The following is a 16617-nucleotide window of genomic DNA, read 5'->3' as shown; positions in this document are numbered from 1 at the left end:
AATTAAAGAAAGCTGATGGAGTGGTTCAGGATTCTCAAGTGGGATGGATGAGTGATTATCCCTTCTAGATTGCAAAGGATTGCTCTCAAGAGGCTCTCTCCAGCTAAATTAGGATGACTTTTCACTGCTGCATGAAAGGAACTCACACTCCACTTTTCCATTCTTAGATTCTCAAGCCTGTGCCGGTAGCTGATACTTTATTAATCTGGGATATCTAAAGAGCAGCAGATGACCACAGTTATAATAGCACATCAGGTGTATGTATGTTAGAGAAGAGAATGCTTTACTAGCATTTTAATGATGCTTCCAAACAGCAACATGAAGGATATTCCTTCCTGTAGCATGCAACTGCAAAAGTATACATGCAGCAGGCCACCAATTATTATTGCCCTTAGTTATTAGTGTAATTAGAGAGCCAGCATGGTGTAGTGGTTAAGAGCGGTGGTCTGGAGTGCTGGACTCTGATCTGAAGAACTGGGTTTGATTCCCCACTCCTCCACATGAGCGGAGGAGGCTAACCTGGTGAACTGGATTTGTTTCCCCACTCCTACACATGAACCTAAGAACATAAGGAAGGCCCTGCTGGATCAGACCAAGGCCCATCAAGTACAGCAGTCTGTTCACACAGTGGCCAACCAGGTGCCTCTAGGAAGCCACAAACAAGACGAGTGCAGCAGCACCACCCTGCCTGTGTTCCACCGCACCCCAAACCTCTGAAGTCTCTTGCCTTGAAAACCTTATGGGATCACCATAAGTTGGCTGTGACTTGATAGTACTTTCCACCACCATCATAGCTGGATATTTACATCAGGATGAGCAAGATCAGCATCACATCCTGTTGAATCCTTCTGGTACCAAAATGTACAGCATGCCCACTATATAGTGCTTGCCCCTAAAAGTCCCATTTACTCGATTAAACATGTTCTGGGGGAGAAGTGAGGGGGGAGATAGCTGGTATCTAACTGGTTCTTTTTGAGGACAGAATGTCACAATAGTTAGAGAGATATGAAGTGTTGCAATGGCAGTTAAAGCAGAAGAAACACTGGTGGTAGTAAATTATGTGTGCATATGTGCATGCATGATCACGTGTACTTTGTTGTGGGATGATGTTTTAGGCATGACTCTCAGAACACCCTTAGGTATGACACAAATATACCCTCCTTTGCTCTCAAAATAAACTCATGATTGAACTGTCTATGCATACCTGGCAATGACATAATGGAATCATACAATTCCACATGTTACTTTGTTAACTGGACAAAAAAGAAAGGACTGAGGTGGCAATAGTAGTATATAATATCACAGCCTTTTGCTTTTGATTTAATGTGAGAGAAGGTATATGTACCAGCTTAGGGAAAGCATTTGAGATTTGGAAATCCCCCACAATATCAAGAACTCACTTTCAGCAACAAATGTCTGCTGCAACCAGATACATAATCACAAAACTCTTCACTGTTATCAGAAGAAAACATGCTTGTTGAAGACCTGAAGCCGAACATCCAGAAACCTATGTTGTGTCGAATAATGTATTGATCAAAGCAGATGTCTGAAAGCAAAATAGACCAGGCTTCATTTGCAGTAAAATAAATCACACAATGAATAATTTGAGGAGAGGATTTAGTACTTCTGACTTCTAACAAGGATGTTAGTCTCTCTCTCAATCCTGAAAACATTCACTGTTCTGATGAGTACCACATCTTATCAAACAATACACTGTTTTGGACAAGTCAAATCAAAACAAATGTTTCATTAAAATTTGAAAGGTAGTGATTACAAATTTATTCCACTGACATGAAATCAAAAATACAGAGTATTAGCTGCATATAAGAACAAATGAGAAAGTTAGGGTCAATATTGCAGCTAAAAGATTATATGAGATACCTTGTGGTTTCATTTTATGCTGTTCCCTCCAGTTACAGGGCTGAGAGAGACCTGTTCAGACCTTATTATTATGCATCCTGGGAACCTGCTAATGTATATTATCCATGATCTTCCTTATATGTGTACTTGCCTGTTCGTCTGAAATCGGCACCACACATATTTTCTACTTAAGAACACTGAAGAAGAAATTACACATGGTGCCCATTTCAGACAAAAGGGTGACTATGCATGTTGGTACATTAGAGGTAGTGTGCACTCCTGGTACATGCAGTTAGATATCCCCAAATGTAAAGTCTGAAAAGGGCTTAGCTCCCTTGGAAAAATAATACACAGTTTAAAGGCATTTGCATGCTGGTTGATGGTTCTAGCAAAAGGCAAACAAATATTATGTATATTAATTATGGCATTTCTCAGATATTGGGAGACTACAGAGTGGATGGTCAGGTAAAATAATATTTGGTGATGCGAATAAACAGTAGAGGTTGAAATTCATAAAACACAGTTTGCATCTTCTGTAAAGAATTCAGTGGTGTATGTCAGCAGCAGTAATGCTTTTTCATCCAATTAATGAAATGTCCAAGTAGAAAAAACTATTTCAGAGAGCTGGTAATGAAAGACACAGCTGCTTGACAAATGGGGATTGCAAGGCTACTCACTAGGCATCCACTGCTGACAGGATTGGCAGTGCTAATGCAGACATTAAGGAAAGAACAAAAGACTGACTTGCAAAGGTCATTATTAACATAGAATGAAAGGCTGTGTTTCAGGCTATTCTCATGACCACCATAGAACAGATTAATCCCTCTAAAAGCCAGCTAAACCAATTATGCCAGAAGGTCTGCCTTATGTCAATTAGGCTTTATAGTGTTTTGGAATGCAAAATGAAAAAAAAGTAGAGGCAGATCTGGAGTGTTCATAAGTGAATGCTCACTAAGAGATATAGAAGACCTGTTGAGCAAAACCAAAATGAAACGCCATCTAAAGTTAATACCAGTACAATGATATTGGCAAATTTGTACAAAAAGTTATATCATCAAATCAACCAGTAAATTATAATTCAAAACTGATGGCAGTGATGGAGGTTGGAAATCCTATACACTGAGGCTTTACATTGAGGTACAAAATTGATTGCTTGTATGGCTCATGCATTATTTTATGTCATCCAAACAGTGGGTTTTCTTGGATTTCTTATTGGTAGAACAGATCTTAGATTTGATTAATCAGCTATATTGAGATAACAAGCATAACAAGAATGTTGAAAATACTGGACCCTTGTGGTTCTGTTTCATTACAACAGTGATATGCAAACAACTAATCTGAGTATGGCTTATTGCCTTGGGTACAACCTTTCAACCAGTTGGGTGGTTCTGTTTCCCAACCTATATTGTATTCAACTGGCTGCAACAATTAGGTAAAAGGTTATTACCCTGAATAGCATAAATATGAGGAATGATTATAAAATAATATTAAGTCTCCATGGATACTGAGGAACAACGGGTAAATGGCTCTCTTCTTGGTTTCACTGAACATTCATGAATGATCACTGAAATCTGATCGAAGATAATAAAATTCCAGGGCGAAAGCAGAGGTCTGAATCAGGATAAATGGGACTCTCCGTGCCTAATTATCCTGTGTGTGTTAAACAGCTAGGCAAATACTCTTCTTCAAGCGCATCACTGAGGCTGGTTACACAGTCGAAGAATTTGCCAATACAGCCTATACAAAATTGGCCCTATCTGAATTATTGACCAAGCTTTCAACTCAGATGCATAGATTGGCCAGCCAGACTAATAGCCTCTTTAGACAAACACAAAGAAAAATGCCTGGGCCTCATCACCATGAGATGAAGCACACTGTGAATATCTGTCTAAACTAGCTTCCTGTTACCGATAAATACATAAACTTTCACTTCAGTAATTACCAATTTCCTCTCCTTCTCTCATCAGCATGTGAGGACTGCCCACAAACTAGCTCTTTCAAACCAATCTATTAATCTGGAGGGCAATCCAATTTGTATGTTCAAAATTCACGTGCATAACTCATCTTTCCCACAGTCAAGCTCCTTGATATACAGAGAGCAGTCGGAGTGTAATTTGATTCCTCCTCCTGCCCCTTCATAGATACGATATGCTAGGTAGAAAATGGGCTTAATCTGAGGGGGTATACACAGATATACAGGTATATAGATATACACTTCTGATCTTTCCTCATTGCTGCTTCAAAATACTATATCGTGGTGGTGCTGATTGTATGTGTACCTTGCCACCCCTCTGCATGAAATAAGCATAACATGGGGTATGTATGTTAGGGCTGTGAACCTTTTCCCAATATTTTTTGAGTTTGGTTTTAATAAACCCGAAAATTTTCAAAAAAAAGCCAAATAGAATGGATTCAGCCTCCATGTGGGGTTCTGAGCCTGCAAACAGTAGTGATCTGAGGGACCCAGCTTTCAGATTGCTGCTGCTTGCATGCTCAGAACTCCATATGGAGGTTGGAGTAGGGCTGTTGAAAAAAAAATAGGTAAAATTTGGATTTGGCAAAATCTGGCCCGTTTTTATTTGGGAAATACCAAAGTCCGAACTCCCCCTATTTGGATCTGTGGAATTCGGCATGAAATCCGGCGTCTGCAAATAAATTCAGCCTAATAATGCCATTTAAGCACATTTGCGGCTTTCCGCAGCTCCGGGGGGATTTTTGGAGTTAGAGGTCCCAAACATTCAGTGTAGCTTGAGGGGACTCTTCTTGCAAGAACCCCCAAGTTTGGTGCAGATTGGGTCAGGGGGTCCTGAGTTATGGGGTCTGAAAGGGGTCCCCCCTAGCTCATTGGAATGAATAGAATAGACCGTTAGGAGTTTGCAAACCATGCAAAGTAACACGTGACCTTAGGAGTTTGCAAACCATGGAAAGGGAAAGAGGCGCACTAGCTATGCATATGCTATTAACTCAGCAAACAGGAACAAAGGAGCAGGTGACTCGGGACCGTGCAAATGCATTGTTAAAGTCACATTTTACAAAAACAGTTTTTGCGCGAGCATCAAAACAGACCGTGCAAAACAGACCCCAGAGTATTTTCTGCCCTGCTCCTTTTTCTCATGGTGGAGGGACACCCCCTTATGCAAACGACCCCTCCAAATTTGGTAAGTGCTGATTTGGACACCCCGTGCCCCCGCCCTCCTGCTGCCATGAGCCCCTAGGCTAGGAGGGCTCACTCGGGGAAAATGGCAGGGAGGGTGAGAACGAGGTGGTGCCCGGAGGAGTTTGACCTCCTTCTCCGCTACCTCGAGGTTCGCGGGCTCTCTTTCACAGTCTTGACTCGGTACCCCAGGGCTTTTGCCCTGCGAGTGTTCAGGGAAATTTCCCTGGGCCTCGATGCCTGGGGGCCTTGATGCCCCCCTCAAACGAGTACGGCTTGGCTCAACCCCAACTAAACAAACGAACCAAGTAGGAGGAGTCACGGGTGCCGAGTGGAGGGACACTCATGCTGCACTGCCGCACTGACTCAACTCCAGGCGAGGGTGGCAACAGGCAGAAAAGGGTAGAACACACACTCCCACAGAGGTGAGCGGGCACCCCCCCAGCAGAACAGGCAAAAGCACCTCTTTGGCTTCCCCCTCACCCACAGAAACTGCTCCCCCACAAACACACAGAATCTGCTTTCCACACACACACACGAAAAAAGGTATAGAGAAAACCCCCCAAAATCAAACTGTGTGGATGTCTTCCAGCAGGAGCAGGGAGGTGAAGTAACAGGGAGGACAAGTAAATCCAATCAAATCCTATTCCAGTAAGCAGGATCTATCAGGAGCAGCACCACCAAAATGGAAGGAACTGAATACAGACTCGGGACAGGGTCACGGGAGTCGGACGGGAGTATTTATACTCTTCTCCTGGCTAATTCAAAAGGGAAAATGCCTGCTCTGATTGGCCAGAAGAAGACCCAGCTTGGCCACCATTGGCCGCAGAAGAATGCTACTGATGCTGCTGATTCGGCGGGTGCCGAATTTGCCCAAATTTATTCGGCATCCGCCTGAACTCACCGAATTCGGCTCATCGTTTTCCCACCTTTTTTCACTTCAGCTCTATCCGAACTGGAAACTGCCGAATCGTGGAAAATTCAGCTGTTTTTCATGTCGGATGGAACCGAATTGACAGCCCTAGGTTGGAGAATGCAAGCAGTGACAACCTGACTAAGGTAAGTAAGGAGGGAGGAGGAGAGGGGAGAAGGAGGGGAAAAGGAAGCAGGGCCAAAGCAGCCCTGATAATGCCAGAAAAAATCAGCATTATTTGGGATCTGCTTTTTCAGCTCCCTTTTATTGCAGCCATTTTTACTAGTAACCCTTCCCCCAGCTTTTTTCTGGTTTGGGTTTACCAAATGCACACCCCTAATGTATGTATATGTCAAAATGTCCCACTTATAAAGGTAAAGGTAAAGGTCCCCTGTGCAAGCACTGGGTCATTCCTGACCCATAGGGTGATGTCACATCCCGACGTTTACTAGGCAGACTTTGTTTGTGGGGTGGTTTGCCAGTGCCTTCTCCACTTCCACCCTGATATTAAGGGGAAAACACCATGAGTACTGAGTAGGGTTGCCAACTGCCAGGTAGTTAGTGCAGGAATGGCTGATAGCAACAAGATTTAACAATTAAGCCACATAAACAAAATTCATAGTATAACAAGGTGTATTCAGTGCAGGAAGAAACAAGGTGAAACACACAAACTATATACAATAATGTACAAATACAATTTCAATAGTCCTCTTGGGTACAAGGATCCAAAGTTGCTACATAGACATAGTGTTCAAAACTTCGTAATATCGAGGTCAAAAGGAAGACGATCGTTTCTATTTTCTTCTTCCGTTCAATCAGGTATTTCAAAATATGCACCCGTACTTCCAAACACAATATCGATCTCCCAGTCGGGATGCAATTCAACTATGGGATACATTGGGAACGGTTAACCTAGTTGAAACGTCTGTACAACTATGTTGGATTTAGAAAATATCCTACTATTGGAACCTAAAAATTGAAGTCTACATAGTTGAATTGCATCCTGACTGGGAGATCAATATTGTGTTTGGAAGTACGGGTGCATATTTTGAAATACCTGATTGAACGGAACTGAAGAAGAAAATAGAAATGATCATCTTCCTTTTCACCTCGATATTATGAAGTTTTGAACACTATGTCTGTGTAGCGACTTTGGATCCTTGTACCCAAGAGGACTATTGAAATTGTATTTGTACATTATTGTATATAGTTTCTGTGTTTCACCTTGTTTCTTCCTGCACTGAATACACCTTGTTATACTATGAATGTTGTTTATGTGGCTTAATGGTTAAATCTTGTTGCTATCAGCCATTCCTGCACTAACTTTCTTACCATTGGTAACAGTGCAGAGGTGTTTATTTGGGTTACTCAACTGCCAGGTAGTAGCAGGAGATATCCTGCTAATTCAACTGATCTCCAGCAGATAGAGATCAGATCACCTGGAGAAAAATGGGCGCTTTGGCAATTGAACTCTATGGCATTTAAGTCCCTCCCCTCCCCAAACCCCGCCCTCCTCAGGCTCTGCCCCAAAAATCTCCCGTCGGTGCCGAAGAGGGACCTGGCAATCCTAGTACTGAGATGTGTATCTACGTCTAAATTCTCATTGTATTTCATACGTGAGGTAAGAAGTGCTGTCAAGGATCTCTGCTGGAGTATAGGATTATCCTGAACAACCTGACACAGAATTCTTAAATGGATTGGTACTACTAAAAATATTCTAAATGATTGCTCAGCCTCCCCCAATTTCTCTTTCCCTATCCTTAACCCCATCTCTCTAGTTTGAGTCCCATCAAGATTTGAAAAGGTGCACTTGCTCTCCCGGTTTTCTATTATCCAAATGCCAGAATTTATTGCTAATGTTATGCGTGAACAAGCTAAAAATTTTATTTTCTGGTCTGACTGCTAAAGCTCTGGAAAAAATGTGTCTAAAATCAAGGCATACAAAATAACTGTTCTGAAGTAGTTTGGCAGAATGCTTGGTGATATACTGTGCGCGAAAACCTTTTTCTTGTCTGTCATCGAAGGCCCTTTATACGTACTTCAATGTTAGCATTAGATAAGAATATAAAATAGGAAATTCACAACCATTCCCTTAATCTATTTTTACAGCCCCTCTCAATGTGCTAAACATTTACCACCTTGCTAAATAACTGCATTTCTAAATAGGTTGTCTGTGTCTTGACAATTTCTTCCCAGCAGACTTTCAAAGAAAAAAAGTTTTAGTAATAAAAGATGTCTGAATCACTCTAAAAATATTTTAAGGGATGTGCATGCTGCAAAGCCCCCCACCCAATGCTCAAGACCCTCCTGAAAGCAACACAGTATTACTATGTGTTACCATAGTAACAAGCTTTTTTTGCTGGAGTTGTATGCTGAAGTGTGGACAGTGGAGATAACACGTGCCCCCCCTTCAGTCTACAAAGTGAAGAGTCCTATGCAGAGAATACATTCTAGGAGGTCTAACTGCATAAGTATTCCAACTGGTTGCTTAAAAGGCAGGGTATTTTTTAGAGACAGCAAACCTGGAGCCAATGGAGAATTTGTGAAACTCTGGGTCAAGGTTCTTAGGGCCAGTTTATAAAGCCAATAGACTAAAATCATAAAGTTCTTTCACTGTACTACTTTAGATTGCAATTGGGAAATCATAGGGCTGGATGCTCCTCCATGAGAAAATTCTCCCAGCATCAAAAAGAACGTTAGTGAAGATGACATGGCCAGACTTCTCTCACAGATGAGCCAGTTTTCTGTTTTGGGGGAGGCTTTCAAATATTTTTACATCAAGTAAATGGACAGACATCCTATATGCTCCTTTTTCTCTAGAAAAATCCACGGAAATGATGCAATGCTGTCTGATATTTATCTAGTTCCAAACGTCTTTGGTCACAGCACAGATGCTATCAAGCGGAAATTATTTACTTCCTTACTATACAACTTCTGTTAAGCTGTATTACCCAAGAAGGGTCAGTCCATCAAAATCCATACTGCAAGGGGAATGACAACAATGAGAAACTAAGAAAGACACAAATGCCACAACTCATCTTGAGCTTCAAACCTGTGAAATGAAATCCCTTCTAAGATACACTCCAGCACAATGCTACTCTACCAGCATCTCTCCTATGGCTTCTCGCCATAATTTGAAACATCTTAGATAAGAGTTGAGGCTTACCATCCAAGAACTAAATAAAAAAATCAATTTGTCTTCTCTTCTACCTACCAATATCCCAAGAGCCATATCAATCTGTTTGGGCAGCCACAGACATTCTGATCAAGTGCCAGAAAAAGTTCACATACCACCATCTCACCTGCTTGAGCAACCATGAAAAATAAAAACCAAATACCAAGCACAAAATAGTCTAACTGAAAAAAAAATCAATGCACATTTGTGAGAGAACAAATCTTATTGAATTGTGTATCAAACATGAAGCAATGGTGGCTTGAGCCATCAATTCAGAGCATGAAGGATATTTCATTTACACTTTTTAGCCACTCTGGGAAGACAAATGGAGTAATAGCTATTCAGATTACAAAACTAATGACTGAATAAGAAAAACAATTAGCCGATGAAGGCTTTTTTTATTAATCACAACTTCCCTTCTCACTTTAAGCGGGTATACTAACAGTGCAATCCTAAGGAGAGTTAATTCAGTTTCAGCCCATTCATTTCAATGGACTTAGACTGGAGTAATTCTCCTTAGGAATGCAGTAAGGCCTGTTTCAAAACTTGTTTACTTGAAAGCTAGTCTCACTGAGTTCAATGGGACTTACTAGTCAATACTCTTTAGATTACATTGTAAATACCGCTGAAGTAAATGGGATCAAGGCTGCATTCCTAAATCAGAAATTTCATTGAACTCGATACTACTTATTTCTGAATAAACATGTCTATGATTGACCTAGAAAGGGCAAAGTTGTTTTAAAAATGGATCTAGGCTCTCCAGACAGTCTGAGCTCTGCCCAATGCAGCCCAATGTTAGCAAGAACAAGTGTATATATGAAATCAAAGTTTGCTCGCCAAACCTCAAAGACAAAATTATAATATGGCCATTCTAATGTAGATTCTGACACTAAGGTTAAATCAAACTCTCTCATGTAATAAAATACAAAGTAGGGAACCTGATAAACAGCTTCCCAAAAGGTCAAAGTTAATAGGTTTTTTTACTCAGGAGAATAACACCAAACAAGAAAAAAATGTTTCCAGCATTAGTTGTCTGTAAAAAAAAAAAAAGCAGTATACCAAAGCAGCTGTGCTATTTTAGGAAAAGGACATAAGAGACTGCAAAACTTCTTTTGCCTCTGGTACAAAATGTGTCAGACTTTGGGTGGAAAAAAAAAGAACAATCTTAACCATGAATTCCTAATTAGATATACAGTTTGCAAGCAAATCACAACAAAGGGTGAAAACGCACGGTCGCTTTAGCCTCCTTTATTCCCTGTTTCAGCCAGGATTCAGCCAGGATCGAACGCACGTTCGGCAAAACGCATGCGTTCGATCCTGGCTGAATCCCGGCCGAAACAGGGAATAAAGGAGGCTAAAGCGACCATGCGTTTTCGCCCCAAATGGATCTTTCCTCCAAGGGAAGAAAAACATTATTGTTATCATATCTATTAGAAGAGCAATCTGCAACAGGTGAAGATATTAATCCTGCTTGCCTTACCTCTGTCACTGAAGTCGTCCACGAGAATGATTTCTGCTATCAGGATATCTGGAGTCCTGTTAATAATGCTGTGTATGGTTCGCAAGAGTGAAGTCCAACCTTCATTATGAAATGGGATAATTATACTAGTATTCGGAAGCTTCTCCAAGTATACCTTGTGCTTACAGCTGGGGACAAAAAAAAAAGATCTCTATAAGAATGTAAAAAGATGACCATGCTCAGAACCATTCTCTCAATCATCCCCTCCAGTTAAGCTACCTATAAATTTGCATAACATGAACCATAATATTAAATGCTGCTAATGAATATTACTAATATTACATTCCAAAGGTGTTTTGTCTGAGGTAGTCCTTGGTGACCTGGATATTGGCCCCATCTTCCTACTGTGACTAATATTTTAATTTCTTTCTTGTAACTCAGTGTTAAATACTTCAGAAAGTAAAAGGTATACACATAGCAAACAAGAGCCTTTATTTCAGATTTTCCTAGTTCTTTAACACTTTGTACAACACCTTGGTTTTGATACTTAGAGCTGTCCGCCCTTCATCGATAATATATAGGGTTGCCAACCTCCAGGTATTAGCTGGAGAACTCCTGCTATTACAACTGATCTCTGGCCGATAGAGATCAGTTCACCTGGAGAAAATGGCTGCTTTGACATTTGGACTCTATGGAATTGAAGTCACTCCCCTCCCCAAACCCTGCCATCCTCAGGCTCTACCCCAAAAACCTCCCACTGGTGGTGAAGAGGGACCTAGCAACCCTAGTAATATACTGACATCAGTAATTCAGAGCTTGCTATGGGTCTACTCTTCATCCATCATCTAGCTGTGATCATTAGTGTGGATGTTTGGTTATTTAGATCTGTAAATAATCCACAACCATGCTCAGTTGTTTATTTTGGTACTCTTCTCTGTCATAAAGGAAAGGCTTTTTGACACACCAAAACTGACATAAATATGGCCTAGTTGAGATCACACTGATGCCCTGTGTGTTGATAAGACAATCACAACTGGCACAACATGTGAACTTGTCCCTCAGATTTGGGTTTTAATTAAACTATGGGCAGGGAATTCTACAATTCTTGTGTAGCCTCCAACGAAACCAAAGACAATCTCCTTTATTATTTGAACATGGTGTGCAGAAGAGTTCACAGAAGCTACAAGTGATCCACAATGTGTCTGCTAGTTTCTGATATGGATTTATACAACTTAACTGGCTTCCAGTTGGTTTTCATAACCACATTGAAGTGGTGGTTTAGGATATTTATTTTTTTTGAAATTTTTATTGGTTTTTATAATATAAATTTTCCATGTTGACAAACAACAATAAAAGTAATATAAAAAACTAAATCATAAGTAATGTTGTTATAGTTATTTAAGTACTTAATAAAAATAAAAAATAAAAGAAAATTTGTTGACTTCCCCATCACCTCCATCCGCCTCTTAATAAAGTATTCTATCCCATCGTGATCTGATCTGATCTTAATTATTCTTATATCTCAGTTAAGTTTCAATCACAATATGCTATTAATATAATTAATTACACTTCTTTATGTTAGCAATGTCATCTAGATCAGATTAAAAGGTACTCTTCCATTTTCCCCAGTCCTAGTTCATATTCACAATATTTCATCCAAGCCTCCCACTCCCCCATAAATTGAACATTGTCTTTTTGGTTTAAAGTAGCTGTAAGTTTTGCCATTTCCACCAGTTCAAACATTTTCATAATCCAGTCTTTTTTCCCAGGAGTGTCTGCCCCTTTCCATTTTGCTGCATAGAGCAATCTTGCAGCTGTTGTCGCGTAGATCAAAAAAGTCCTTTGTATTAACAAGTCATCAGGTATCATACTTAATAGCATCATTTCTGGTGTTTTGGGTATATTTTTTGTACTATTAGTCTTAATTCATTATAAATCATATCCCAAAAATCCTTAGCTTTGTCACAAGTCCATCACATATGATAAAAAGAACCAACTTCTTTATTACATTTCCAACATTTATTACATTTCCAATATTTAGGGGATGTCACTTTGTAAATCCTTGCAACCTCCTTGCCATCTATTCATCATTTTGTAGATATTTTCTCGAATTGACTGTGCATTTATTCCTTTCAGGTCCTTCGACCATAGTCTTTCCCATTTATTTAAAGCGATGTCATGTCCCACAGTTTGAGCCCAATTGATCATTGTTGGTTTAATTGTTTCCTGCTCACAATATATTGTTAAAAGAAGATTATACATTTTGGAAATCAGTTGGGTATTATTATCTAATAGCATCCTGTGAAAAGGCAATTTTTCTTTAGAAAATCCATTTTTCATATCTTGTGCAAAGACTGATTTGATTTGGTAATATTGAAGCCATTGTAAATCGTCTTTAAGTGACTGATAATCTTTTAGTGAGCAGTTTTTCCCTTCCCAGTTAGTTAACTCCTGATAAGTAACAAACTTATCCGGTCTAAGTGGGCGTAATATTAACATTTCCTGAGGTGATATCCACATCGGTGTTGCTGGTTCAAGAATATGTTTATATCTCATCCAAATACAAATTAAGGAGGACCTGATTATATGATTACGGAATGATGCTTGTGTCTTAGTTTTGTTATACCACAAATAGCCGTGCCATCCACTTATATTGTTAAATCCTTCAAGATCTAACAAACGTGTATTTGATAGGTTAATCCAGTCCTTTAGCCATACTAAAGCGGCCGCTTCAGCATAAAGTTGAAAGTTTGGTAGTGCTAAACCTCCTCTAACTTTAGAGTCTACCAAGTGTTTGTAAGCAATCCTCGTTTTTTTCCCTTGCCAGATGAAATTTAGTATGTCTTTCCTCCAAGTGTCAAAATATTTAACATGTGATATTATAGGCAAATTTTGAAATAAGAAGAGTATCCTTGGCAAAATATTCATTTGGACTGTTGATATTCGACCCAAGAGTGACAATTTTTATTTGACCAAATGATCATATCAGTTTTTATCTTATCACATAATTTAAAATAATTATTAGTTATCAGTTCTTTGTTCTTCACAGAGATCCAAATTCCCAAATATTTGACCTTGTTTACTTTCTCCCAACCTGTATATGATATAAAGTCCTGTTGTTCCCTTTCAGTCAGATTCTTGAATATTGTCTTTGTTTTTTTCTTGATTAACTTTAAAACCCGATATTCTTCCAAAATCGTCCAAAGTTTCCGTCAATATCTTCATTGATTGTGTTGGGTTTTCCAAAATTAACAGGAGGTCATCCGCGAAAGCTCTCAGTTTAAATTCATGTTTTTTTAATTTTTAATCTGCGAATGTCCTCCATAGCTCTTATCTTGCAACATAATGATTCCAACACCAAAATAAATAGTAATGGAGACAAGGGACATCCTTGTCTAGTTCCTTTCTTAATTGAACAATTATCAGACATCGATTCATTCACCAAAATTTTTGCCTGTTGGGATGTATATATGGCCGATATACCTCTCAAAAAGCGGTCTCCAAAATTTAATTTCTCCAAGATCTTTTTCATAAAATCCCAGGAGACCATGTCTAAAGCTTTCTCAGCATCCAAAAATACAAAGGCAGCCGTTTGTTGGATATTCTGGTCATAATATTCCATTGAGTCTAATAAAATTCGTATATTATCTTTGATTTGTCTTCCTGGAACAAAGCCTGCTTGGTCTTCATGTATTAAATCCTTAATAAAATGCTTCACCCTATTCGATAAGACCAAAGCATAAATCTTATAATCCACATTTAACAGTGAAATAGGTCTATAATTTGATGTTTTTTCTGGATCTCTTCCTTCCTTATGTATTAATGATATAAATGCATGTGACCAAGTCTCTGGGGATACTCCCTTATCCAAAATTGTGTTGCAAAGTAATAAAAAAAATTCACTAAGTTATCACTAAATGTTTTGTAAAATAGCGCCGTAATTCCATCTGGTCCGGGTGTCTTATCCGTTTTTTGCTTCAAAATTGCTTCTTGTAGTTCCTCCTTTGTAATTGGAGCATCTATCAATTGTTGTTGGGTTGTTGAAAGAGCTTTCATCTGTATTGAATTTAAAAACTTGTCTATTTTTTTTTGAAATGTTATCTTTCTGATATAACTTAGTATAGAATGAAACAAATTCTTTTTGTATATCCATAGTTGTATATACTGGTCCTTTAGCGGATTGGATTTTCGTTATAATCTTCTTTTGAAATGAGTCTTTCAGTTGGGTTGCTAAAAATTTTCCAGGTTTATTAGCATGTTCAAAGTATTTTTGTTTGGCAAATTTTAGATTTTTATTCATTTCCTCCATCATTATTAGATTCAGTTGATGTTTAGACACAGAAATCTTCATTAATATTTCATTTTTTCCCTCTTCACATATTGCCATAACCAGTTTTTGTTCCAAATTTTGTAAATCCCAAAGTATATTATTGGTAAATTGGGACCACGCCGTATGCTTCTGTATCATAAATCCTCTTAGAACAGCTTTGAAAGTATCCCAAACTGTATTTAACGAAGTCTCCCCATTAAGATTAATTTCAAAGAAATCTTTAATTAAATCCTGTAGTTCTTGTTGGATTTTATTATCCTTTAAAAGTTTATCATTTAATCGCCATATAAATGCTTGTTTATTGTTCCATTCAAATGTAACTGGGTTGTGTTCAGAAAAAGTTCTTGGTACAATTTGAATTTTACGTAATTGCGTAAAAATAGATTTACTAGCCCATATCATATCTATCCTGGAGTGTGAGGATATTCACAGTCCTAAACCGTCTGGGATGTTTTCTTAAAAAAAAAAAACACTACACATATTCAGATCATTTGGAGGGACCCCTGCTGTGTATACTATCTCAGGTGAACTTAAACATCAGGGCTTTTTCAATGGCAGTGCCAAGATTATGACATTTCCTTTCCCATGAGCATCATGTTGCCTTATCCTCATCAACTTTCAATACAATCCCATATTAGAGAGATTTTATACTGAGTTATAAATGGATTTTTGGTTAAGCTCCTGGTTTATTCTTCTATGCTGAAGTTTCATATTGTTCTGCTGTTTTCTCTCTCTCTCTACTACTGATTAGCTATGGATTTCTTTTGTTCTTTCTGTGGATAAACATCTATTTTAAGCTTTTTATTGATATTGTAAGCTGTTCTGTGATTCCATTGACTGAAAAGGAGAGTACTAATAATTAACATTGGTAAATTTGTAGACATCTTTTCTTATTCTACATGATTAAATATCAGAATAGAGGAAATCACTAAGGTAGTTCAGGTCTTCCCCCCCATTTTTATTAAAATGATACAGTACAGAAGCAGAAGCAGTATACAGAGAATACAACATGTCTGGTTCACAAATTAAAACACAAATGAAGGAAGAACATGTACAGAATTATAGTTATTCCTTTCATGCATTCATTTCTAACAGTTTAAGGAATTTTTAAAAATGCAGTCAAATGTTGCCAATTTTTGTGATAGTCTTAGAATATTCTTAGAATTTTGAATAGCCATTAGTTTGACTATTGATAACCATTTTCACTTCTTTAAGAATCATTCTAATTTGCCAGGCAACGTCGGTTGTTTCCAATAACATGCACACACTACAGATCTTAATTACTAACCCCAGAGAACTACTGCTATATGCTCTGAGCTCTGTGGGGATGGCAGTTCACGTTTCATGGCCAACACCAACACTTGCAGTTCTATTAAATGATATGCTTCATTTTCCCTATGGATTTGTATTTAAAAGGACAGGCAGACACTAATGCAGCTCCAGAAATGCAACTAAATATCCAGCATAAACAGGACCATTTAATGTAAAGTGTAACCACTAATATGTCTCTGGAGATGAATGCTCGTACCAGCAGCAAGTGCAAGTGAACATCCAAATGTAAATGGAAAGACATAAAGGTCTTTCATGAACTTCTTAATTAGGTGCCAACTACATTTATATAATGCCAACCACAAAATGACATACTTAAATGTTCATCATTATACAAGCATGCCATACACTATTTCAATAGTGAAGCAACACAGAAACCAAGTAATGAACAAGCAGG

General features: G+C 38.6%; 1 protein-coding gene across 2 annotated transcripts in view; it reads right to left on the bottom strand.

Annotated features, from left to right (window-relative positions):
- Window positions 1-16617, bottom strand: part of GALNTL6 (polypeptide N-acetylgalactosaminyltransferase like 6) — a 620684-nt gene that overhangs the window by 312639 nt on the left and 291428 nt on the right. For both annotated transcript variants that reach the window (XM_056855291.1, XM_056855292.1), the window contains exon 4: window positions 10583-10749. In XM_056855291.1, the coding sequence (XP_056711269.1) occupies window positions 10583-10749 (167 nt within the window). The remainder of the gene's footprint in view (window positions 1-10582; window positions 10750-16617) is intronic.

This window comes from Euleptes europaea, chromosome 9 (assembly GCF_029931775.1).
Source record: "Euleptes europaea isolate rEulEur1 chromosome 9, rEulEur1.hap1, whole genome shotgun sequence".
In the NCBI taxonomy this organism is placed as follows: Eukaryota; Metazoa; Chordata; class Lepidosauria; order Squamata; family Sphaerodactylidae; genus Euleptes; species Euleptes europaea.
This window is presented reverse-complemented; position numbering and strand designations above follow the sequence as displayed.